Source organism: Sceloporus occidentalis, unplaced genomic scaffold (genome assembly GCF_023333645.1).
Source record: "Sceloporus occidentalis isolate IW3139 unplaced genomic scaffold, rSceOcc1.0.p SCAF_8, whole genome shotgun sequence".
Lineage (NCBI taxonomy): Eukaryota > Metazoa > Chordata > Lepidosauria > Squamata > Phrynosomatidae > Sceloporus > Sceloporus occidentalis.
In genome coordinates this window covers 22,539,325-22,566,123 of record NW_028316988.1, presented here as the reverse complement: position 1 = coordinate 22,566,123, position 26,799 = coordinate 22,539,325, and the positions used below count along the sequence as shown (strand labels likewise).

The following is a 26,799-nucleotide window of genomic DNA, read 5'->3' as shown; positions in this document are numbered from 1 at the left end:
AACCAGGTCGAACCCTTCGATCTAGTGGCACTTTGCCACATTGGATCCTCTGTAGCACTGCATCATAGGAGATTACAAATTACACCTCTGGAAAGTGTTGCCAGTGGCTGATTGGTGGTGGCACTCCTGGAGGGAGGCACGCGCAGGATCAGTGACAGCCCTAGTGTGTGTGTATACTTGTGTGCGTGTGCATGTGCCAGGTTATGTGGGCCCAGTCAGCAGCCAGACAATTCTGGGTGATGTAGATGTATGGCTTACAGGCCAGCCACAAAAGGATTGCATTTGATCTCAGCCCCAGGTGGGTTTATTCAGATTCAGCTAATAAAGACTTGGTCAGTGGTTCAGTGAACATTTGGAGCTGGAGGGTCACAGACTTTGGTTGTCTCCCTATTTTGAATTACTATATTTTGAATTATAGGACTTTGTAATGAGGGTTCATGTGTGTTTCTAATATCAGTTGAAAAAAGTTTGCTTTGGTGTTTGGATCAGGAGCTACATAATCAGTAAGAGCTTGTGTTTTCCCTCTATTTTGTTCTCTTTTTCTTTCTCTCTACCACTTTAATAAAAAGGATGTTCAATCCAACACTTAGTTGGCTATAACAAGGACTTTAGGGAGGAAACGGCTCTTTCTACATAGATCTCTTTAGCTCTGCTGCTTCATTAGTTCTGGGAGCTGGGAGGATTCCATTACCACAAATATTTCTGTATAATTTAGAGAAAAGAATGAAATGTGCATATTTTTTCCCTAGTGCTCTTTGCTCTTTAGCTTTGTTTAGCTTTTTCATCTGGTGCGTGGGTTGGATGCTCTTGAATATTTCAAAATTTGGAGACTCTTTACCCTCTCCCTGCCTTGCAAAGCCTTTTGTTTATCTGGGAATAGATATCTTCAGGAACCGCAGCAGGTTTATGACTCAGAACGCCCCATTAGCCAAACCGCACTGCCAGGGCAGAAATTGGGTGGCCTTAGACCTTTTTGCCTCTAGCGCTGGGTGCTCAGAGAAGGTGATAGATGTTCAGCCACACCAGCAGCGGACTCTGGGCTTTTTCAATTATGCATGTGTTTTCTTTATGAAAGCATCTCTATCCCACCCTTCTGTCAAAGACTCTTGAAGCAATAGAAAAGTTGAAACACTTCTTAATAAAAGAACTTAAAATCTAAACATTTCAAAACCAGGAAATGCACTTTAACAGAGAAGAACAAATACATCAAAGAGAGCAAATAGAAAATGTAGGTAGTGGTATAGAGAGAGACGAAAGATGTATATAGAAAGAAAATCGTGAAAAGTTGCCTTCAGGCCTAGCAAAAGAAACCACTTTTTTAGCGTGGACCGCTGTAAAAGGCAGGAGGAGGTGCAGTTATCACCCCAGAAGACCTTGGCAGTCCATCCCCACAAAAGTCAAAAACATTTTGCCCCAAGTGACCTCTAGGAGACATGTGGACATTTTCATAGTTTGGGGTGTGTGTGACCATTTTAGGCCCAGGAGAAATCTTTTTAAACAACAGGAAATCCAAAAGTTTCCAAAAAACAAACAAACCCCCAACCCCAAAAACCAAACACCCCTCTGCCGGGCCTAATATGGTACAGGGGAGCAAAAATGTGCCAGATTTCTCCCCCACAGGCATAGAGGGTATCTGGTCATCTTGTCTTTTGATCCTGTCCTCTGGGGTATTAGCTACTCCTCCTAATTTGGTGTCATCTGCAAATTTGATAAGTATGCCCCCAATTCTGTCATCCAAGTCATTGATAAAGATGTTGAATAGCACTGGGCCCAGGACAGAACCCTGTGGGACCCCACTGGTCACTTCTCTCCAGGATGAAGAGGAGCCATTGTTGAGCACCCTTTGAGTTCAGTTGGTCAATCAATTATAAATCCACCTAACAGTTGTATTGTCTAGCCCACATTTTATAAGCTTGTTTGAAAGAATGTCATGAGGTACCTTGTTAAAGGCCTTACTGAAATCAAGATATGCTAGTGCTCCATCCTGTCAGCTGCCTACTGAACTACAGCAGGCACAGCTGGATGAGTCCCCTCCTTCAAACATTTACTATGACCCTCCATTTCTGCCTACCTCTTTTTATGGCCATGCCTTGCATAAACCTTTCCCTGAAAGTATTAAATCTCTTTTTCTTCCATCAGGGTTGGATTATCGAAGGCCTCCCTGATACCCGGGAACTTGCACGGAGCTTGCAGGCAGTGGGAATCATTCCACGGCATGTTGGTAAGAACCTTCCCTGTGTCCATTTTAAAATGGTCCTTCCCAAGTCTCTCCAACCAAGCTCTGAGAATATGGTGGAAGAGGAGGGAGAGCACACATGGCAATCTGGGTGGGGATTCTTCACAGTGCCACAAGGCCCTAAAGGAACCCTTTAAGCTCTGTTTCAGAAGATGGAACTGGCAATACCACTTCTGAGGATTCTTTGTCTAAGAAAACTGCAAAATCCATGGGGTCACTGACAACTTGAAGCCACATACACAAATGCAAGGCTTGTTGCCCTGTGGCTTTTATTTAGTTCCTAGATGATGGGTGTGTGTTGTTGTTGTTTTTAGGAGAAGGTGCTATTAAATAGTTTTTCTAATTATTTTTAATTTTTATTGTTCTTTTAATTCTTTAAACATTTGCTCTTATGTGTTTTCATTGTACTTTTCCTTCAGTATTACTCTGAATTGCCCTGTGTCCCATATTTGGGTGAAAGCTAATAAAATAGTGAATGACTAACATTGTATTTGTTTTGCTGGCTTTCCAGTTGTGTTTTATGCTCCGGACTCTGTGTTGATCGAGAGGAATCTTGGGAAAAGAGTAGACTGTGTTACTGGAGGTGAGTTGGCTTTCTGAGGTGGGGAGGAGGAAATGCAAGCCGGGAAAGGCAAAAGGAGAAATGGAGGATTTGCAGGGTAATCTGGGCACCTTTTATTCACTAGTTCAAGTCTAGATGTTTAACACTTGCCAGACTGACTGGGGCTGATGGAAGTTGTACAGCACCCTTGGGAAGGTCAAAGGTTTCCTTAGTCTTGATTGATCTCCAGAATTTTCACTCTCTGTATTTCAGAGGCTGCAATGTGTGTGGCTTCTTCCCTTCATGTCTCTGAACATGCACAACCCCTCTTTGACTTGGTGGGGTGGGGTGCCCCATTGCCACAGGCACCTCTGCAGAGTAGGCTTTTTGCACAGTACCAGTAACATCTACTCCAATGCCTTCAGTGCTAGCCATGTCACTGTGTGGGGTGTCATCATGGCCGAAGCCTGAGGGTTACTAACTATCAGTAAGAGATTCTGGGTATTGTAGTCTATAATGCAGCTTACTCAGTCCCAGAGCTGGGTGACAGTTCTCATCTGCCCCAGCCAAAGCAACCAGTCATAAGGGGTTGTGACAGTTGACATTCAAAATCCTTGAAAGGTGCTGGAGGGAGACAGCTGGCGGATGCCACTTTCCTCTGCCTTGGGTGTTGCTGCTGGCTTCCCCTGCTGCTTCTCTCCCTGTTCTCAGCTTTGTCCGGATGGGTTTTGCTGATGATTTTCAGGGGCATTTTGCAGCTGAACAAAAGTCTGGTGGTGCTCTTTGCTTAATTGCCTGTTTTTCATGGGCTGATTTCCAGAGGTCTACCATACCACATTTGACTGGCCTACGGATGAGACTGTGCAGATGCATCTGGTAGTTCCTGAAGGCATCTCTGAGGAAGAAACGGCCAGGCGGCTGGTGGAATACCATCAGAACTATTACGGGATTCTGCAGTCCTTTGGGAAGTCTATGAAGCTGATCAATGCTGACCAGCCCTGCACGGATGCCCTTGCACAGGGTAGGAACAGATCCTGGCCCTGGCTCCAGAGGTGATGTTGAAGGAGGGTGGCAGGGCATATCTTTTCTTTTCACTTTTGTAATTGATTTTGGTGATTCTGGTCATGGACAGTGATGTCCCCAGGTTTGGTGTCACCTAGTGTGAGTGAGGGCTGCTGGGGGGCAGTGTCAGCCTCCCCTTCCTCCCCCACTTGGGGGGGCGGCTGGGCAAGTAAGGCAGCAGGAAGGAAGGGTCATGCTCACCCCTTCTCCTTTGCTACTGCTAGAGCTTCCTCCTGAAGAAAGAGCTCAAAGGTGGTGAAGTTAGAAAGGCCCTGCTTGCCTCTCCTCCTGCTGCTGCTTCTCTTGCCTGGCCCTCCTCCCCACCTGTCCAGACCCAGAAAGGACTGCAAGGAAATGGTGGTCTTCCCTGCCCTCCCTCTGTTGTCTCCCATTGACTCAGTTGTTCTGGGCACCGCCAGGGCAGTGAGGCAGTGGGGGGGGGGGAACAGAAGGGATGCATGCTGCTCCTCCTCCTCTTCCACTGCCTTGGTCTCCTCCTTTTGGAGACAGCCATGGCTGCAGAAAAGAAGAGGCAGATGCAGTAGCAGTGTATCCAGCAGTAGTAGGAGGATGTCACCCCTCTTCTTAGTTGTCACCCAGTGTGTATCACATCCTGCACTCCCCTAGTGACACGACTGGTCATGAGGTGAGCTGGGTGGTGGAGACTGACCATGAGCTAAGAAAGATGCTGAATCCCTAATTTCCAACAAAGCATACGGTTTTACTGAGCCACTGTTTGACATCACCATCCATGGCTGGCACATTTTTGAGTGAACCACCTTGGCCATAAAGGCTAGAAACTTACTACTTTTGGAAAACTATTGACACCCATGATGTTGTTAAAGCTGAGATGTTTTGAGCAGGTTCATTATGTGCCAACGACCAAAAGGGTAGATTTCGAACTCTTCCTGGCATGTATGCAATTCTGGGAGGAGGAGAGCAGCTTCTTCTCACGGGGAATGGCCTCCATCTAATGATCGCTGAATCTACCTGTCTGGGAGGGGTCCAGGCGGACGATGGGGAGACCGTTTCTTTTGAGGAGGGGAAATGTAGTACATGAAATGTCCCTAGAGGACTGTGCTTAAGTGAAATGGAGGAGATGAAAAGAACTCTCACCCTGTTTTCCAAAGTGTGTCTTTGTGTCTGTGATATTCCCTAATTAACGTTGTATATTAACCACTCCTTTCATTTGAGTCTTTCATAGGGAAAACACAGAAGCTGAGAGGCTCTAAAGCATGTTTTACATTTCTTTCTTCTTTTTTTCAAATTGCCCCATTCCCAACAATCTTCCAAAGATCTTTTTATATAGCCTAGCTATATTTTTCCGTTTTGAAAAAAGGCCTCTTCTTCTAATTACAAGCAGTGCACTTTAAGGTAAACAAGCTGGAAGTTTATATTTGGAATTTACAAATTAATTACCCTTAAATTACTTAATTAAATCTAAAAGTTCACATCATCTTTCATAAACAATTCATGCCTTGAATTGTAAATATATGTGTGCAGGCTGAATATTAATTATTATTAATTAATAATGCAGTGAGATAAATTGAAATTTGGAATGAAAAAAAATCCTCTCTAGATCTCTCTCTGTCTGTGTTTTTTAGCCGATGCATCAAGCAGACAGATTTTTTAAAAGAATAATTAGATGTGGAGACTGTCTGGGGGATCATTACTCCTAATTAACTTGGTTATTTACTGCAAATTAAGCATAATTTGTAAGCAGGCTGGTTGGCCTGTTCAGTTGGTGCTGTGGATATGTTGGGTTGGAAGGAAGAGATTAGTGCCTGTCTCTGGTTAGCTGATATTTATTTGGGGATAAATCATCTGCAAAAGGACTGTTTTCTGCTGCCAGCAGAGCCAGCTCTAAGATTTGTGGTGTGGACAAAGAGGGAGGAGGTTGCTGCTGACATTGGACAGTGAGGGATGGAAATGTATGTAGAGGGATGTCCCCAGAGTCCTGTGCCCAGAGATTTTGTGCAAGTGAGCCAAGCCGCATGCCAGCAACCTTACAGCAGCATGTGGGGTGCACTTGAGGCACCAAGGCCCCACCGTTCTATCTTCCTCCCAGTTTGTCTGCGGATATGGCTGTAGGTGAAGCACAGCATTGTGCAGATGCCGGGGAAACAACCTCTGTTAGGAGTCAGTTATTACTCTAGGTGCGCAGAAGTGTTAAAGGCTCTTTGTCTGCTCCATCAGAAGTGCCTTGGAGTTTTGTTTTGCTCTATACAGTTTTTTGTATTTTTGGCAGCCTTACTTACTTACCCTTCCGCTTTTTTCCTCAGTTCTGACACATATTCAGATTCCTCCTCGAACTCATGCTCCGTTTTCACCCCGGATTCTCCTTTGTGGACCTCCAGGCTCTGGGAAAAGCCTCCAGGCTGCACTGATTGCTCAAAAATATGGCATCATCAATGGTTAGTTTGGAATAAGTACTCCCTTTTCCTCTCCTGGTCATGTTTCTCAGATTGTTGCCCTCTGTTTCTCCATTGCTGAGGAGATAAATTCCCCACTCCCTATGTCTAAACCAACCAATGCATTCATCTTGTTATCAACATTAGCATGGTGTAATAGACTATAGTATAGCACACAGTTCAACTACAGTTAAAACCTTTGACAAAGAAGCTTTTTTTTACAAAGTTTAGTTGTGGCTGCACAACACCCTTTCCTTTTTGTCCACTGTCTAGCTGAAAGATTTTTTTTCGGCCATACATGGTACCCTTAATGCTCCTCTCCAGCACCATATCTTCCTGTCTGCTTTCTTCACTGTCCAGCTCTCACATTCATCCATGATTATGGGGAATATAATGGTTTGGACAATTCTAACTTTTTGTCATACACCAATTTATTTATAATGGGCACAGAATAACCACACGCCTCCATCAGGCTTAAGGATCGCAAGGTCCAACATGTAGGACTCATTGCCCTCCCTTCATCTTGAGGGGTAAGGATGAGGAGAGGAAACCAGGCAGCAGAGGAGGGTGGACAGGTGGGTCTACTTAGATTTCTCTTGGTTTCTATTCTTGAGCCCATTCCATACAGTTTCAGCATCCACTAGCTTTTTCAAATGTCAGCACAGAACTTGATGTGCATTTTTTGTGCGTACGTATTTCTTGTCTGGATGTAAAACAGACATTGTACATTTCAGAACTTGTTTACTGCTGTACCTATCCCTTTCCTCCAAGCTCTTTCCCTAGTATAATGCATATTTGTAGGTCATTTTCACCAGTATACCTATTTTTGTGAACAGTTCCCATAACATGCACTGGAGCACTGTGTTGCAAAATGTGGAGTGGTGTCCATACTGAAGGATAATTGCATTTTGTGGCTATCTGTTTGAGAATAACACACACACACACACACACACACACACACACACACACACACACGGTGACCTTGGGCAAGTCACACACTCTCAGCCTCAGGGGAAGGCAATGGCAAACCTCCTCTGAACAAATTTTGCCAAGAAAAACCCATGATAGGATTGCCTTAGTCAGAAAGTACTTGAATGCACACAACAACAACAAATATATGTATAGAGAGAGGAGCGCATTTGGCTGGGAATGTATTTATTTATCATTTTTAAAGGCAGACACTAATCAAAATATGAGGTAAAAGTAACAGGTCATGGGAGATGGGATGAGTTTCTCATTCACTAGTTATAAACCTGTAATTGCTGAAGGAACTGAGAGCCTCTGAATTGCTCTGCTGCAGGGCTGAAAATCTCACAGCAAATTGGCCCAGAGGACTGCTGAACATGCAAGTCAGAATTCTCATACCTAGGAGGTCCTCTAATTCAGACTCATGCCCAACATCCAGTCCAGCTGGATGAGGTCAGAAGATGGTGCATGTATGTGTTCATGGGAGAAATGGAGAAACCAAGGAGCCTTTTATTTTGTTCTGCAACCCTTTTGCAACATATAGTGTCTTGTACCTCTGCCATCATTCTCTCATCACCACTCCACTCTTCTCCTTCCTTGTTGCTGTATGTCTTCAAGTAGTTTCTGACTTATGGTGACCCTATCATGGGGTTTTCTTGGCAAGATTTGTTCAGAAGAGGTTTGCAATTGCCCTCCTCTGAAGCCGAGAGCATGTGACTTGTCCAAGGTCATCCAGTGGGTTTCATGGCCAAGCAGGGAATCAAACCCTGGTCTCTAGAGACAAAGTCCAACATTCAAACCATCACATCACGCTGACTCTGCCTCCTTGATTCCTTTTTAAAAATTAACCGAGTGTCTTTTTGTTCCCCTTTCCTCTCAGTTTGCTGCAGAGATATGATAAAGGAGGCTGTAGCTGATGGTACGAAACTTGGAGAACTCATTAAGCCCTACCTTGACAATGGATGGCCAGGTAGGTTGGCCGACTGACTACCTATGTGGGGACCAGGTGGGCACACTGGCAAGAGAAAAGAACCCATGGGATTTGTTGGGGAGAGAGAACAATACCTCCATATTGCAGATTCTGAATATCCATATTCAGACTGAGAGGACCCTCCACATTATGTACGGTGAAGACTTATTGTTGCTGTTACTGTCATTGGTATGATTTTTTTAAAACAGTTTTACAGTGTTTTAAGGTGGGGATTTTAATAATAATAATAATAATAATAATAATAATAATACATTGTTTATTTATTAACCGCTTTTCCCAGGATCAAAGCGGTGTACAAGTGTCAGTAAAGACAGTTTTAAATTGGTTTCAAAACTTTGTAAGCGTTTTTAATTTCTTCTGGAAGCCACTTTGCAACGCTGTCCTTCAGGCTAGTGTCACCTGGTGCCGGGGGGGGACTACCTCCCCCCCAGCCCAGTGAGGCCACTGCCCACCCCCAGCCCTTCAGGATCAAGTGTGGCAAGAGCCATGTTGGATCCTGAAGCCCCACGCCACTCCCCAAGCCCTTCAGGATCTCCATGCTGCCTTATCATCAACAGTCATGGTTAGATCTTGCAGACTCAAGCCAAAGCTTCCTTGATTGAATCTACCCACTTGCAGTGTGACCTTTCTCCTCTCCTGCTGTCTATCACCTTAACAAGCATTATTGTCTTTTCTAGTGAGTCATGTCTTCTCATGATATGGCCAAAGTATGGCAGCCTCACTTTAGTCATCTTGGCTTCTAAGAAGAGTTCAGGCTTGATTTGGGGGCATTCTGGGAAGCCAATCAGGGAATTTCCTTCGAGGGTGATTGTCAACACTGGCCCTGATGTACTCCCTCCCAGGCCAAATGATGACAGATGGACTGGAGGGAGAGTTCTTCTTCAGGTTAGCCCTGATGGAGTTGGGCTTGCCTTTTCACTCCCTCCTAGGCTGGATGGTGTCAGATGGACTGGAGGGAGGGCTCTTCTTCTTCAGGCTAGCCCTGATGGAGTTGTGCCTGCCTTTTCACTCCCACACTGGCCAGATGATGACAGATGCCATGGAGGGAGGGCTCTTCTTCAGGCTAGCCCTGGTGTACTTGGGCCTGCCTTTTCAGGTCAGATGGTTTCAGATGGCATCCTTTGAGGTTATTAGGTCACCCTGGGGAAGGAGGCTCCCTCCTCTTCCTCCTCTTTCTCCTCCTTCCTCTCCCTCCCGGAGGAGCAATTAGGTGGGAGAGCAGCGGCTCTCCCCTCCCTCCCTCCCTCCCTCCCTCTCCCTCTCCCTTCGCCTCGTGGAGGAAACTTGGGGGCCGTTTGAAGGCGAGTTGGGAAGAGCGTGGCGCGTCTCTGCGTTTGATGTGGAAATAGGACAGTTTGAATCCGCCGAGTTTAATTTTTCACAAGCTGGAGGGGCCCCGCGGTGCTCCCTTCGCTTCTTAGGAGCCCAGGGAGGGAGAGAAGGAGGGAGGAAGAAGCACAACACACAACACACACACGCACACCCAAATGGGAACTAATACCACGAATTATTTTTCAGTTTTCTTGAAAGCTTTGTGCATCCAGACCCTCTGGCTGAGTCTGGATAGGAAACATCTCTTTCTTTCTTTCTTTCTTTCTTTCTTTCTTTCTTTCTTTTACTCTGCTTTTGCTTCTCCTAACCTTCCTTCTGCACCTGCATTTTAAAAAGGAAGCTCCTGCCCCCCTCCCTCCTTTGACAAAGCTTTTGAAGTCGCTTCCCTGGAAACTTTTGCCATTTTCTCCCTCACTTGGGAATTGCATCAGAACAGAGGGTCTTTTATTATTATTATTACTAATAACAATATTTTCCCTTCGAATAAGAAGCAGGGGAGCTCCCCCCCCAAAAAAATTATTGCTGGTGAAAATTGACAGTCAGGAGAACAAGACAAACATTTATATAGATTTTCCTCTCTTTTCCTCTCATTCTTCCCTTCCTCACACTCTCATCCAGACATTTTCAGAGTCTAATCTTTTAGAAAAGCCAGGTAGTCTCCAAGCTGCTGATTTCTCAAAACATAGGTTTTCCCTCTGTATGACTGGTTTTATTTTTGAGTGGTAAAATAGCTAGATTAATTTTTTATGTGACTTTTCCTGTACTGTTTATTTAATTCCCCTCAATTCACTCTCAGAGGGTTAGTTTCACCTTGTGTGTGTGTGTGTGTATTTTTAACTCACCGCAGTAAAACTGTGTATAAGGTTTACTGATACAAAGGAGAAGAAGCCTTCCTGCTCTTTGGATGCAGGAGAGAATTTTGGCAGGATTTTGGATTTAGAATCACAGAATGCTAGAATTGGAAGAACCCTCAAGGGTCATCCGATCTAGCCACATACTGTCTTGCACCATGCAGGGTGAGTGAAGTTAATCCACAGACAATTCCCACTTCTGTATCACTGGGAATTTTAGCAAATCCCTCCACATGCTTCCTTCCATATATGGAGGAGGACATTGAAGTCACAAACACATACAAACACCCAGGAAGCCTGGGCGTCCTTTTTCACTCACCAGTGTAGCCTTCCACGTTCCACCACACTCCCATCCTCAGCTAACATAACTAATGTTAGCCTACTTTCTAGGGATGTTGTACGGTTTACTGAACGATGAGCTCTCCCAGATTGGTCTAAAGCCAGGTGAGGTCTCATGATATAGCAGCTCCTTGGGTTTCATTGGTTGTTGTCTCCTCTGCATCCACTCTGTCCATTTTTGGAGAGGGTGTGTAATTTGTAGTTCTTTCTTCAAGGTGTTTTTTCCCCTTTAAATAAAAAAACCAGTGGATCTGTTTACTGTGGTTACTATAGTCTGAAAGTCAAATTTTCTCCTTTCCTTTTTCCTAACTTCACCTCTTTAGAGTTATAATATTGTAGTGCAGATTGCCCTTTTGCTGTTGCACTGTGACACTAAGAATTTTCTTTAAAAACAAAAAAGGGAGAAGGAAAGGAGACTGCGAAAAGAAACCCACTTGTGGGAGGGAATAAAATGTGGCAGCCGGTGCCGGGAATTGCCAGGAAAGAGCCCGGACAACAGAAGCGTTAGTTTTTTGTGGATTTTTTTGGGCTATGTGGTCATGTTCTAGAAGAGTTTCTTCCTGACGTTTCGCCAGCATCTGTGGCTGGCATGTTCAGAGAATGCTTGTGAAAAATGGCTTCACGTGCCATCTCTGGCCCGCGTGCCATAGGTTCACCACCACGGCCCTAGAGGTTACCAAGTGGTAGTGGGTGTTGATAACCAGCAGGTGGCAGCAGGAGTCAAGCACAGACCAAGCTCTGCTCCAAAGACTGGTCTTTGGGAAGCTTCTGGGTGACTAGCCAGTGGCAGCTGCAAATATTGTGTAGCCCTCAGGATTATCACCAGAGAGTGGTGAAATCAGAGCTTCAGAAAAATTACTTTTTTGGTCTATAACTCTCGCAGAACCCAACACCCAGTTTTCCCCAACTTGGGGTAAAATTATTGCCTGGGAGTGGCGATGGTAGCGACAGTGTCTCACCCCTTTCCTGGCCACATTGCCACTCATGTTGCAGAGAGCATGCAGAACATGTAGAGGCAGTTCAGCAAGATTCTTGTCTGCAGCCCAGCTCCCCTTGCTTTAGGGAATCAACAGGGTGGTGGTGCTGACAGGCCCCTTCCCTGTTGCTCAGATACTGGCAAAAAGCAGACCAGGGCATAGTCCATGTGAGCCTTTTGTCCTGTTGTTGTTTTAACCCGTGCTCTTTTTCTCTCTAAGAGGGTTGGTCTAGGACTCTATAGACCAGGGTTTGACCCCCTGCTTGGCCATAGAAACCTACTGACTGACGCTCGGCAGGTCACACACTTCTCTCTGCCTCAGAAAGGGGCAAAGACAACCTCCTCATTCTGTCAAGAAAACCTGGTAATATGGTCACCTTAGGGTCACCCTAAGTCAGAAATGACTTGAAGGCACACAACAACTATTTCTCTCTCCAAGATGAAGCACAACATGTTTACTTATTGGGAGAGTGTTGCGAGTCAGCAATGTAGAAAGTTTTGTGAAACTAAAACGAGAAGGATGCCCTTTTGGGGAGAACATGCCCCAGATACACACACACACACGCACGCGCACACACCACATCCCAGCTGGTTTGGCCATAGAAAATCACCATTTTGTGTGAACCTGGTGCCCCTTATGAATTTTTTCCCCATTTCATTTGGGGTGATTAGTGGCTTGTGAGACCAGAGAAAAAGAGCAGACGGTAGTAAAATAGAGCCCGTGTTGCTTATAGTATCTGTTTCCTTCCTGTCTAGTCAAAGAGGATTTCCAGGTTTTGAAAGCATAACAGAAATCTGCACAGCCTCTTTAGCTGGTCAGAACAGAACTTGGAAGCTGGTGGTGGGTGGATATCTTCTCTGCCTTCCCTGGAATGGGCGAAGAGGTGGACCTGAGTCTGATCACTTGGCCTGTGAAGGAATACAGAGGCCCCCCCCAGGTCCCCCTCCCTCCATGTTGTAGGAGCCCTGCATGGGCAGCAGGTGGCACTGCGCCATAAGCAAAGCGGCAGTCCTGCCAGGCGGCTTTGCGCTGCCCACTGCTGGGTCTGTTGATTAGGAGTACATCAGAGGCAGAGTGGTAGCAAGCGGCAGACTAGAGCTGCAGTTGGCAGGACTCAAAAGCCACGAAAACAGCTGTGGTGTTAAGGAAATAATAATGATTGTCTCAGATATCGCCTCTGTACTTATTATGTTAGCCGTGCTTTGAAGGCGTCTGAACCTTGGTTTCCCATGGAAACTGTAGTTTACATGCATACTTGTAATGCGGCCGCTGGACCAGATGTAGCTTCAGAAGTCCTCTTCAAAGCGAGAGCCTAGTAGAGGCTTCAGATGGAGAAGCCACACGTGATGAGACAGAAAGTGTCGAATAAAAGGCAGCTTGGCAAAAGAAAAGAAAAAGGGGTGGGGAGGGAGAACCTTTGCAGACTGGAGAACAACCAGGCCTCGTCTTTCTTAAAATCAAATCAAATTCCCCTGCTCTGGAGACAGGGTAAGGGGAGAGAGAGGCAGGGAAGGCCACTGAGGCCTTGGCCATTGCCAGCAGAAGCATCATCTGGACACAGGCAGTTTCTCTGAGCAGAAAGTGGAAAGTGGAAGCTTTTCTATACAAATTGTCTCTTAAAACTTGAATAGCCAATTGGTGGCTGGCTCACAGATTCAGAACAACTTTATCTCCATTGCCTCTCTTTCCTCCAACCTCCCTAGGCTTGCCTTTATTTAAATTCAAGTTCATTTTTAAAAAAAACTGCCCAGCATTAGAAGAAAAAGAAGTGAGATTAGTTGTCCCCTACTCAGTCACACAGGTAAATTAGGTTTAATTGTTATTTTGTGCACCTGTTGGAAAGAGTAGGTGACTGCTGCCATCCCAGATGCCAACAGAGCCTCTGTCTTTGTGTGCTCTGGAAGTGTACTTCAAACCAGGAATGCCCCCAAGCTCTGGATGTGTCATGAACCACGTTCAAGCTGCATTTCTCCAAAGGGCCACTGCTCCCATTCTGCATGTCTAAATTCAACCTTCCCATCTGAGCAGGGTTGCAGGGCCACTTGTCCTCTTGTTCTGAAGCAACACAAGTGAGGAGGAGACACAACCATCACCAGAGCCTCAGCAACACTGCCACCGAGAGAGAAGATGAAGGTGTTGCCACTCTAGCCTTCTAACCTCTTGGGAGTCATCCTAGTTTTGTGCCATGAGAGAGATTTGCCATACTATATAGAGACACTCAGCCAGTCTTAAGCTATTCTTTTCCAGTGTGAAGTAGCTCCCAGAGGAAAGATACATCACTGAGCACCAAAGTCAGGATCACCCATGCCATAATATTTCAGATTTCTATGAATGGTTTTGAAAGGTGGGTAGTGAACACAACTGGAAGGGAAGAAAATCAAGTAATTGATCAAGGGTTTGAGGAGATGTCATGGACTGCCAAAGAGAGCAGCAAGTGGGTCTGACATCAAATTAGGCATGAACTCTCACTAGAAACCCAAAGGACTCATTTTAGGCTATCATTCTTTAGCTACATCATAAAATGATGTGACTAATTAGAAAAGAGAACAATGCTGGGGGAAATGGGAGGCAGCAGAGAAAGAAGGAGGCCACACGGTAGGTGGATGGACTCCACCAAGGAAGCCACAGATGCTGCCCTGAGCTAGCCAGAGTATCACAGAGCTCTCTCAGAGTGTTGCTATAACAGCAAACAGCAATGACAACAAAGTGATGCTGCAATAGCAGAGAAGGGAGGAAGCCTTGGCAATTTTGGCAGTGATGCTGGTGGCTGCAGCTGAGTCTGTAGAGTCTGGTGGGGCAGCTTATAGGTGTAGGGCTGCCTGGTGTTCACCCCATTGTCATTCACAGAGGGCTTTCTGAGGGTGGCTGCCTCTCTGTCCCATACTTCTCCCACCAGTTGCTTTGTTCCAGGGCTGTGAGGACCCCCCCCCCCCCTTTCAGACCAAGGTGCAGGTCTCCTGGTGCATGAGAAGAGGGCCAAAAGCTGGATCAGACAGGGGACACATTCTGCTCCCACAGAGGCCAGTCATGTGGGAAGCCTGCTTCACCTTCCGTTACACCCTCTGTGACTTTTGGGAGACACCAGGTGAATCTCTCATGGAGCTGGGCTAAGGGCTCCTTGCGGTGGTTCCCATGCAGGCAAGGCACTACATTGGCCACAGGCAGTCACCAAAAGAGTCTCCTTTGAATCCATTTTGCTAATACCTTTTACAAAAGAAAGAACTGGAAACTTGGTGGTCAGCAAAAAAAACAACCCACAGTTTCCCTGGAGGTCTCAAGTAATCTTAAACCAATTTGACCTTTGTGGAATAATAAGAGATTTGAGTTTCACACTTTGCTGGATTTAGGGATGAGAGGCCCCACCAGCGATAGTAGCCCTCGGCAGTAGCTGATAATCAGGGCAAGATGTTAACTGTCAAACCCTGAGATCAACCCTCAGGCATCAGAATTAATGGCGGAAGACTTTAGACCTGCCTAGAGAAGGAGGGGAAAGAGGGAGATCTCTGAAGAGGAGGGAGAAGGCTAAGTGGGCTGCACCATCAAAGTGGCTTTGGACATGAGGCAGCGGAGAAGCCAAGCCTTAGCCCTCCCAGCCAAGTCCCAAAAAGACTGTTGGGCAGCTGGTGGATATCAAGGATTTATCAGTTGAGAGGAGAGGTCAATATATGTCAGCAGCGGCTTCTGATTCCTTTTGAAAGGCAAAGATACTGGGCAGGAAAGCTGCAAACTAGAAAGGGCACTGAGCTTGAAGTGTGTGAATTTTGGCAGTTTTGCAGATCCATATTTTTAGCTTTAGAACATTGGGTAGTTGGTTGCGGTGTTCTTTTTTTAATAGAGAAAAATACTGCATGTACCTAGAAGAGTTTTTGCTGCACCTTGAGAAGGAGGAAAACTATTTCAGATTTCAGTATCTTCAATGTACTCTTGGCAGGCCTGTGTATTATTTCACTGTCATACACCAAGCAAGCGGAGGAATATGATGCTGGATGTATAATTCAGCATCCTGGGGCACTTGACATTTAGATCTTCTTCAAAAAATGAGAACCCAATTTCTGGTCCTTCGGGGCTGAACAGAGAGGCCTTCCCTTGTAGAGGTCCTCAGTGGCCAGGTCCACTGACAGCCTCCCATCTAAGTACTAACCAAGTTAGGTTCTAAGATCAAATAGGATCTTGTGCCTAATTACTGTACAATTTTCTTTGGCGGTATACACCAAGTGATACCCTCTGATATCCAGGTCCCTTCCTGCTAGTGCTTGGACCTTCAGCATTTGGGTCAAGCAGCCTTTTAAAAACACGTTTGTCAAGAAGCAGCCCCTCACCCCACCCCAATATATACATCCTCCTTTCAATAACCTGTGATTTGGCTTAGCTTCCTCCATTTTGGGGGGAAGTAAGGGCTATTCGACACTGGAACACACTCCCTCAGAGAGTGGTGGAGTCTCCCTCCTTGGAGGTCTTTAAACAGAGGCTGGATGGCCATCTGTAGGGAATGCTTTGACTGAGAGTTCCTGCATGGCAGAATGGGGTTGGACTGGATGGCCGTTGTGTATGATTCTATGATTCTCTATGATGAGGTTCATAGGACACAGCGGCAAAAACAACATGAATAGGAAAAGTTTAATGTTTTTATAAGAAGTAGGAAAATGATGTAAAAGGTTATTGTGCAAGGAGGATTGTAGGTTCTTCTTTCAGTTGGTGAAAGGTCCAAACAGGTGGCCATAGAGAGACCTCAACAGTTGGTCAGGAAGTGCAGAAGAGCACTGCTTGGGTCTCGGTTGGTTTCTGAGCACACTGAACAAAACCTAAAGGCTCATATATTTATATCCAAACCCCTCTTTCGTACATTCACCAGCTGGATCATTACTCCCCCTGCCTCCACCACATCCCACATCTGGCTGGCACTTTGCCCACTGTTCAGGAGAGCTGACTGAATTGGTCATGCCTGCTTGCCAGGTCTTGTTCCCTGACAAATGTTTAGAAGAATAATCCATCCTCCCTCTTCAGGGTGGAAGGACCTCTTCCAGGCTCCAAGGCCATCTTATCCGGAGCAAAGAAGGAAAAGGAAAAGGACCACCTGGCCAATATACTTGGTGGCTGGGCACAGAGGTGATGCAGCTTACATGCACGCACGCACACACACCGGTACCTTGTGACAATGGCCTTTGCTGGTCTCCTGTGCCAGGGCACTGGTGATCCCCATAGTGCTTGAGTGAAGCACAAAGCTTGAGGGGTCTGTAGGGTCAATAGTGCGGAGAATATGGCACAGTATGAATGGAGCATGTTATAAAATGACATTTTGGGGGTGACTATTAAAGGCAGGATTGGAAAAAGTGCAGCCAGTGGGCCATGAGGAGGGGCCCAGCCTCTTTTTTGCAGGTCCTCCAAGTCCCCGGACCACTCAGAAATGTTTTTCCAGTTGTAGGTGCAGAAAATGACCCATGGCAGTTTAATTCCAAACAACCCTCTATTGTTGGCCTCCAGTTACTTCTGGGAACAATTTTTAGATGATTTTCAGTCAGAACTGGGCTGGGACAGCCCCACGTGATTCTATGGGGGTAAAAATGCCCCTACTGCCATGGCCCACATCGATTTACTGAGGCATAACTGAGAGTTTCAGTTTTAAAGCAGCAAGGGAGAAATCCACCCCTTTTGTGCTATAACTGTAACTGCGCTTTTCATAGCATTGTAGAGATCTCAGCATATTGGAGGTGGGAAAATGTCCTCATTTTGAAAAAGGGCAAAAAAGCAGACCCAAGCAACTGCTATGCACTGATGCCCTTGATGCCAAAAAAGGTTCCGGGACAGATAATTAAACATTCAGTATGTAAGCAATTAGAAAAAAATGCTGTGGTTACTATGAGCCAGCATGGGTTTCTCAAAAACAAGGCATGCTACACTAATCCTTCCTTCCTTCCTTCCTTCCTTCCTTCCTTCCTTCCTTCCTTCCTCTCTTTTTTTACAAGTTTGGTAGATCAGGGGATTAGTGTGGAAGTACAGTAGTATATCTTGATTTCGGTAAGGCTTTTGACAAGATCCCCCATGGTATTCTTGTAGGCAGTCTGGTGAACTGTGGGCTAGACATTGTGGATATGTAATTGGTTGACAGACTGAACCTAGAGAGTATTCTATTTTGCTTTCATCAGACTTCACCTGGAATGCTGTGTCCATTTCTGGACACAACAGCTCAAGGATATTGACAAGTTAGGCCATGTCCAGAGAAGGGAAATCAAGATGATAAAAGGTCTGGTAACCAAGGATTTAAGGAGCTGGGCATGCGTAGCTTGGAAAGGAGAAGACTGAAATGGGATGTAATAACCATCTATATATAGCTGAAGGGATGTCATGTAGAAGATGGAGCAAGCTTGTTTTCTGCTGCTTCAGGGACTAGAACACAAACCAGTGGATTCAAATAACAAGAAAAGAGATTCCACCTAAATGTTAGGAAGACATTATTTTGCTGCAAGAGCTGCTTGATAGCAGAATCTCTTTTGCTTCCAAGGGTGGTGGATTTTCCTCCTTTGGAGGGCTTTAAACAGACATTGAATGGGCATTTTACAGGGGTGATTTGGTTGTGTATTCCTGCATGGAAAGGGTTTGGACTGGATGAGTCTTGTGGACTTTTCCAGCTCTTATGCTGCTAATAAATAAGAGTTTGCACTCTTTACAGACAATGACATTTTAATAAAATACCTTGTTTAATTGTGCATTAACATTTTTATCATCATTTTATTTGGCTTGTTGTAAACCACCAGGTCGGAAGAGAGGGGTGATATAATTAAATTGATTAAATAAATATTACTTTAGCTGGGGCCAACAAACAGGATCTGGTACTGAGCATCTTTAAAGGCATTTTAATTGTACTGGTTTTAACTGGCCCTTTATTATTTTAATTGTTGTACTTTAAAGTGTTTTTGTGTCATTTACAGTTTCCACTTTGAGGTTAGCCTCTAAATTTATGTTTTATGCATGTATGTTTTAGCTATACTGCCCTTGTTTTAATGGGTTAGTCACCTTGAATCTTGGTTTTGTGGGAAAAGGCAGGATGTAATTGAAGCCATTCCTCCTCCTCCTCCTCCTCCTCCTCCTCCTCCTCTTTCCCAAAGCCATTTTCTGACACTCTGACTCTGGCTAGTATTTCCATTTCGCACAATTGTCGCAAGAAAAGCAAGAAAAGTGGGGATTACCATTGCTTCAGACCCTGTGGGAACAATCTTATTCATTTTAAAAACATGCATGTTAAAACCAATATGCAGCTGAGGTTCTTCTGGGACTTGTTGCCAATGAGGGCTCATTTAATCCAAAATCCATCTCTATGCCCATGTGTTGGTGCTTCCAGTCCTAAAGCTAGCTTGTACCTGTGCTGTGGCAGTCCATGGGACTTCTGGTTGGTATCTCTTGCCCAAAGGCAGGGGCTGGGTAACTCCAGGTGTTGGTGGGACTGCATCTCCCAACTCTCCTGACCATTGGGCAGCTGATGGGAGTTGCAGTCTACCTACCTCTGCCAAGTGGGGCATGTGGCCCTGCTTTCAGAGATTATCCCTCTGGCTCACGTTGTTGCTTGAAGGAATCTTGGGGCTTTTCTTACCTGAAGAACAGTTCTCCTCTCAGACCCCCTAAAAGCCACAGGTGCAAGAGCTGCCCCCAAGGCTCTTATGTCTCCACGTCTGCCACTCCAGGGAATGTTTCTTGCCATTTGGGGGAACAGGGTGGTCCAGCATTCTTTGCTGCCTGAGACCCCCATCCCCAAATCGCCACCCACCCCTCGGAAAGTACTCCTCCGGCTTTTCTAAAGACTTCTCTGTAGAGATTCTCATTCTCCCTCAGAGATGGAAACTTGCTCATGTTTAGGATGAAAGGGAATTGATGGTTTGAAGTTCTCCTGCGCCTTCATAATCCCCTTAAAGCACACGGATTGACGACTTCATCAGAAGGATTCTGAACTCAACTGTGCCCACGAGTCGTTCATTTGAGGCCCAGAGACGCAGGACAAGCTTTTGGGGCGGCTCTGCTGGCAATTATCTAGACTCACCATTTTTCCTGACAACCTCCAGGAAGTCCCCTGCGAGGGGAGAGGAGAGCTGCCTTGCATTTGTGCTAATCGCAGGGCAACGGAAGCAAGGCTGCTCATCCTGGATTCTGCTTTGCAAGCTGGCAGAGATGCGGTAGCTTGCTAAAGGGCCATACAATTCCTCACTTGGTGCAAAAGTGAGATTTGAACCCATGGTGCCCTGTAGTGCTCATTCAGCTAATAGGTACAGGTAATTGTCGGAAAAAGCAACAATAAAAGCGGTAGGTTGGTGTCCCCCCCCCCCCCCCCGTGATTGCAACAAGAAAGGGACTGGTGTGATAAAGTGCAAAATCTGCTCTTCGTATGATATTTTCTGTGTACAAGTTGAACAAATAGGGCAATACAACGTAGCCTTTCCTGAGCCCCTCGCCAATTGGGAACCATCTTGTGTTTCCGTATTCTGTACTAACAGTAGCCTCTTGTCATAAGTACAGATTTCTCATCAGGACAGTCAGATGTACTGGCACTTCCATGTACCACAGGCTCCCCCTGGTCTATCTCTCCAGTATCAGCCCCTTCTCCAGTGTGGCTATCAGCTCTGCACGCCACAAGCCAGATCCTAGCAGCTGGACCAGTTCTTTGGTTTACCTGTGTGTGAAATCCAGAGACTAAGTTAGGATTTTAGGTGAGAGACCCTCCAGTTCCTCCTTTCCTGCTATCTGCTCTGATGAGATGTCTTCCCCCAATCTCTGTTCCAGTGGCAGATAACATTGTCTTGAAGCTGCTGTCACAGAGGCTGAACCAGCTGGACTGCCACATCCGAGGCTGGGTGCTCCATGGCTTCCCAAGAGATGAGGATCAGGCAAAGCTGATGCTGCACATGGACATTAATCCAAACAGGTAATGGTTGGCCTAGCTTCAGAAGAGCTGTGCCCTTGAGAAATGTGGAGGGTTAGAGCCTTGCTTCTTAAAACTGGTGGGCAAAACTCAATCCTTCCTTCCTTCCTTCCTTCCTTCCTTCCTTCCTTCCCAGACTAGGATGGAGCAGCTCTTGTTCCCACCCACCTCATCCAGTGATGTGACCACTGGGCTGCTCTGCCTGGGTTTCCACTCCCTTCCTTTCACTTTGGCTGTTGGTTTTCTCCTCTCCTAGCAAGAGGCTTTTTGGCCCTTGGGGTGAGACGTGTAGTCAATTGCTTAGTGAAAGCTCGGTCCAGTACATGGCCAATGACTGTGAGAAAAGGGCACGTCCCACGTTGGAAGTGTATTAGGAAGGGAACCACAGGGACAGGCAGCTTTCAAAGTCATAGATTTACCATACTTGGAGTGCCACATAGAGCACCCCTCTTGAGGTCATAATGGAGAGCTCAAAGAAAAATCAGAATGTGTGGCCACTGTGGAAAATGGCCAATTCCTTGCTGGAATTAGAAAGGGAGGAGTGAAGAGGAGACTTCTGCTGCTGAAATTCTTTCAGAGACTCATCTGTAGGATATGGTGGTGAGGCTGAAGCTTGGCTTTGGCTCTGGGAACAAGTATTCATTCTGTGTTAGATGTGGTTACTTATTATTGTGGGCCTTCAAGTCCTTTCTGACTTATGCAACTCTAAAGCAACCATATTGTGGGGTTTTCTGGGTTGAGACTGTGTGACTCACCCAAAGTCACCCAGTGGGTTTCCATGGCAGAGTTTGGAACTGCATCCTGATCTCCAGTGTTGTAGTCCAATGCTCAAACCACAACACTACACTGGGGTTACACTCTCCTGAAAACATGTGTTCACCATTTGGAAGTACTTTTGGATTCAGCCCTGAACCTGGAGGCCCAGTTTCAGTGGTGACCAGGAGTGTGTTTGCAACATAACTTCCTTTTTTGGAGCTCTAAGATCACCTGGGGAGGCCCTTCTCTCTGTCCCACCACCTCTTCAGGTTCATTTGGTGGGAACAATGGATATGACGATGGTGCCTTCTCAGTGGCTGCTCCCAGACAGGATGACCTTACTGTCCTAACTCTCCTTCCGCCAGCATGTTAAAACATTTTATGGCATTAGCCTTTTAGAAACTGACTGGGGTGGGGTTTTATTGCTGCTTGATGCTTTTTAAAATGGTTTGTGCCTAGGTTTTTTTTTAAATAAAATTGATTTAAAAATAACTTTTATATTTATACATTTATTAAAGTTTTCGTCTGTATTATTTTAAATGTGTTGTTAGCTGCCTTGAATGGGAGAAAGATGAAATAGTAGTAGTAGTAGTAGTAGTAGTAATTTGGAAGTGGTTGTGGCACCTTCAGTGATGGAGGAGGAAGATGGCAGCCTGTTTCTGAATTCCAATGGTTGGAAAGCGAGAACAGGGTGGGGTGGGGTATTGGCTTCCTGGAGGCCTCTAATGGGCTGCTTTGGGGAACAGGATGCTGGGATGCTAGGGAGATCTTTGCAGCTGATGCTCTTGGCTTGTTCTTAAGAGCAAAATGATGAGCAGTGCTCTTTGAATGGAAGAGATGAATTGTCTCAGGAGGCCATCTCTACCACTGGGCAAAGTGGGTCTGTCTCTCAGGTGGCAGATGGTTGGAAGCAGTCGGGCAGTCCTGGGCAGGGGACAATGTTTGTGAGGTGGCCTGTTCTGTGCCCCCTCAGCCAGGCTGCCGCCATCTGGTGTGGTCAGTGCCAGTCCTATAGCCACCATGCATGGCAAGGAGGGAATGGACAGCAGGGCTCCATCTTGTTCTTTACTTTGGGAGACCAAATCTCTTGAACCAACAAGTGGCCAGAGGAATGCAAGTACTGGAGGCAAGCATAGTAATTCCAGATTATTCTAACAGAGGAAGGGGATTGTGTGCGCACTGGGGCTGGGTGGAAGGGCCGATGGATTCAAAGGCCAGCATCTTCCAGGCAAGATAGCCATTTGCCGAGCACTAGGCAGGCAGGAGAGAAGTGATGGGGAGCACATGCAGCAGCCTGGCGGAATGAAGCCATTCTGTAAATCTTTTGCTTGGAGGCACTGTGGCTATAAAATACAGGCAGGCCGCCACGGTGGAGACTGTTTCTGACACTGCGAGAAAAAAATCCAGACAGAATGAGTGCCAGGAAATCAATCTGGGAATAGAAGTGGAAGGGTATAAATCACAGTGCCTCCCTCTCCCGGCACCTTCTCATTTTTAGGTGGGCTTAGGCTGATGAAATTAGATTAAAATAAATTTACATATATATCAAGTTTATTATTAAAACCCCATCACATCAGTAAACAAAGTTACTGGTGGAAAGGCCTGTTACTCTGCGCATGGAGTCGGCCTCTCTGGATGATCAAAAGCAGAATTATTGTCGGGACATCAACGTGTAAGTCTGTTTCGTAGAAGTAATAAATGGTTTAGTGTACAAATGCTATGTTTTATCTGGCTTCCATCTCATAAACCTGCAGCGTATAATACTAAATTATCTACCATCGAACAGGATCAGTCACTTGGCTCCTCCGTCTTATAGAAAGGGAAAGAAAAACCCCATGATGGATGGCAAAAAAGGGGGGGATCACATTATTTTGAAGTGGGAGTGAGGAACCCCCAACAGCCACAAGAAACAAATTGGGCTATAAAGTTTCTTAATATGTAATAATAATAATAATAATAATAATAATAATAATAATAATAAAGAGATCCCTGGTAGCTTCAGCCACGGCATCCAAAGGCCTGCCCAAGCAGAAAGGAAAATTATTTATTTCATTTGCCTGCCAGCAGAAAGGGTTAGATTTTGTTTGGAATTAACATAGGCCATGAAGGAACAGTGGGCTGACACTGGGAAGGGCTTTTTTTACACACAGCACCTACCTAGGGGAGGCCATAGTGCTGTGTGGGTTGAGCCAGCCCCCAAGGGGCTGAAGGGCTCTCTCTCTCTCTCTTTCTCTCTCTCTCTCTCTCTCTCTGTGTATGTATACACATATGTGAGCACATGAGATTCACCAAATTCATAGAACATTAGACTTGTAGATAGTCACAGCTGGAGTCGCTTGGAGCCAGTTCTGTAAGTCAAAACCATCCCTGCCTGCAGTCCCGCAGTCTAAGAGTGGTACAGTGGGGAAAGAGGTGCAAGGGAAGAAGAAAGGGCAAGTGGCCTTTGGGTGAGGCTGGTGGCACAACCCTGCTTCCCAACCCATAGGAACAATCATAGAATCATAGAAGTGACTGCAAGGGACATCTAGTCCAGCTTTATTTTGGCATGCAGGGATACACAACTAAAACACTCCTGAAAGATGCCCACCCAACTGCTGCTTAAAGGCTACCACCCTCCCAAGCAGTCCACTCCAGTGGACTGCCTCATCTCAATACTGACATTGCATTGTCCCATTGAACCTGCAACATGGTGTTGCCCCATTACTTCATTACCTTTCCACCTCAGCCTTCTAAAGGAGTTGATAGGGATACCTCTGCAGTCATCACTGAAGGAGGATTTGAGCAGTTCATCAGTTGAGGACCCTTTCGTTTCATCCCTTGACCGCCATCTCCCTGCCACATGGCCTGGGCTCCTTTTCAAATTGGGCTTAGACTCTAGATCTTTGAATTAAGGAACCTGAGCTGCCTCTTCCAGGCACAGTCTTTAAGACAGTTGAACCTCAACACACTGACTGCTGTTTCTATGCTTCTGGTGTTGTGGATGGTGGGGCGTTATTCATGATAGACTCTTGCCTCAGTTCTTTCCAGTGAGGATCAAAAATCTTTAATGTGTACAAGAAGAGGACTGCACTGTGCTATTCAGGCTATTCAGCCAAACTTGCTGATTGTTAAGGTGCCCAGTCCAAGCCCTCCAAAAGGCCTGTGCTTCTCTGACTGATAAAGGGGGGCATAAGGTTGATACTATGGCTTCCAAGACATACTCCATGGCAACGCTGTTGCTTAGAAAAGCAAATTATCAAGTGCGCATGGCTGTCCCCTGGTCACCTCTTGAAGGCAACTTGGGTCTTTGAAGCAGGCAGCAGACTGTATCAGGAAGGCCATTGCTACTGCTATAAATCTCCCTTCTACAAGTCTCACTGAAGATGCACAAGGCCATGATCAAGGATCAAATTTAAATTTCCTGGACTTTGAAAATCTCCCTGTTGTCACATGGCCAGAAGGAGGAGGAACCTGCCTGTACAAAATATGTCTTCCCCAGTATACCATCTTTACTAAGGACTGAAACAACATGCAGGCATCACTAACATCTCCAATTGTTTCCCCCCCCGCTCCTGTTTGGTTTGTAACATCTTCCCTAATGAAGAAGCCCATGGAGCTTCGAAAACTTGCAACAAGTATATTGTGCATAACAAAATAAAAACAAAACAAAACCCTATGCATTCCTTTCACCAAGCATTCAGTGAAGGTCAATTATTTCTCAAGTCATCTCTCTAAAGTCACGTTAGGTTGTATACTTAACATAATTAAATTTTTAAAAAATCCTCACACGTTTAGCCAGCTATATAACCATTAATCAGGAACTATCAACATTTGGTTACCTGCTTGTTCAGCATATATAACCAACCTGCATTCCCCCTCCAGAGGTAATACAAACCAGTTTCCACCCACCATACCAGCTAATAGGAACAACACATCATGAATCTATAGCTATGTCCAACTATATATATATCAAAAACATATACATCTCAACAAACATGTCAGCAGATCTACACAAAGCATCAGATCACCAGGTTTGCGTCAAATACTTATCAGTTAGCACACCTATCAGTTAACACACCTGTCAATCAAGTACATACCGGTCAGCACACTTGATGCAAACCCCCTTTTATACTCTTATAAGACAGAATAGTCAAGCATCATGACAAAATATCATACCTTCCAGTTGAAACCATGCATAGTATACCATATGTTGGATCACACACATTATACATAACATGGTTCCCCAACACAATAATCATGGCATGATTAGCCCATGACAGTCACAACCTTCCTAACAATTCAAATCAAAGTCTTATTGGTTCAAGCTGTTCCCACCTAAATGTGTTTCTCATTTCAGATCAATGTCCTCCAGTTATGTGCTATGTGGAAAGCCCATCCACATCACAAAAATGTTCTAACACAGAGGTGACGAACCAATGGCACTAGTGCCAGAGGTGGCACTCAGAGCCCTCTCTGTGGGCACACATGCCATCATCTCAGCAGAACCTGCCAGAGTTTGTTACTAGAAAGCCAGAGGGATGTGGCACTTTGCAGTAAATAAGTGGGTTTTGGGTTGTGGTTTGGGCACTCAATCTCTAAAACATTCGCCATCACTGTTCTAACACAAGACTATTCAGGTGGCTACAGACAACACTGCTGTAGTCTATCTCAACAAGTTAGGAGGAACTCAATCCCAAACCCTCCTTCAGCTTACCATCCCATCTAGAACTGGTGTATCTCCAGGGAGCACATTTCTGTTGGTGATGCACCTGCCAGGTGTAGACAGTGTCCTTGCAGATGACCTTAGCTGGGTGACTTCCTGCCATGATCGGAAAAAGGACTCAACCCTCCTTCAATGTCTCTTCTGTCACTAAGGCCCACCTGGAATAGACTTCTTCTTGCCCCTGGAGAATGCCCAGTGCACTTGATTCTGCAGCGGGGACTGTCTCAGTGGTGTCACTAGCGGGTACGGGGGAATGCGGACCACACTGGGTAACACCCTAGATAGGGGTGACACTGGGTAACACCCTAGAGGGGGGTGACATCAGGTTGCCACCCCTGCCCCTGCAGGCCGAGCACACACACACTGCACCTCATTGCTGCAGCTTGGTTCTCCACTGAGCAGAACAGGGCCATGCCAAGGAGGTGCGGAGAGGCGTGCTCCGCCTGGCTCCTTGCCACAGCCCCATTCGCCTCTGAGAACAACAGGGCTTAAGCAAGGAGTGTAGAGGGGCGTGAGTGCACTCAACCTGGCTGAGCCTGCCCCCCTCACTTCCTTGCAGAAGCCCTGCCCCTGCCACTTTGGAAGCCCCACCCCTTCCTGCCAGGAGGTACCCCCATGCCAGATGACACCAGGGGCAGGGACTCATTGGGCTGTATAGGAGATGTCTTTACCTGTGATGCACCTCTGATATCTGCTTTCCCTCACTTTCTTCTCCTCACCAGTCTTCACA

At 45.9% G+C, this 26,799-nt stretch overlaps 1 protein-coding gene across 3 annotated transcripts in view; it reads left to right on the top strand.

Annotated features, from left to right (window-relative positions):
• Window positions 1–26,799, top strand: part of LOC149308188 (adenylate kinase 8-like) — an 81,047-nt gene that overhangs the window by 34,715 nt on the left and 19,533 nt on the right. For all 3 annotated transcript variants that reach the window (XM_089535278.1, XM_089535279.1, XM_089535280.1), the window contains exons 6-11: window positions 2,140–2,221; window positions 2,748–2,819; window positions 3,598–3,798; window positions 6,122–6,253; window positions 8,097–8,186; window positions 20,473–20,614. In XM_089535278.1, coding sequence (XP_089391404.1) covers window positions 2,140–2,221; window positions 2,748–2,819; window positions 3,598–3,798; window positions 6,122–6,253; window positions 8,097–8,186; window positions 20,473–20,614 — 719 coding nt within the window. The remainder of the gene's footprint in view (window positions 1–2,139; window positions 2,222–2,747; window positions 2,820–3,597; window positions 3,799–6,121; window positions 6,254–8,096; window positions 8,187–20,472; window positions 20,615–26,799) is intronic.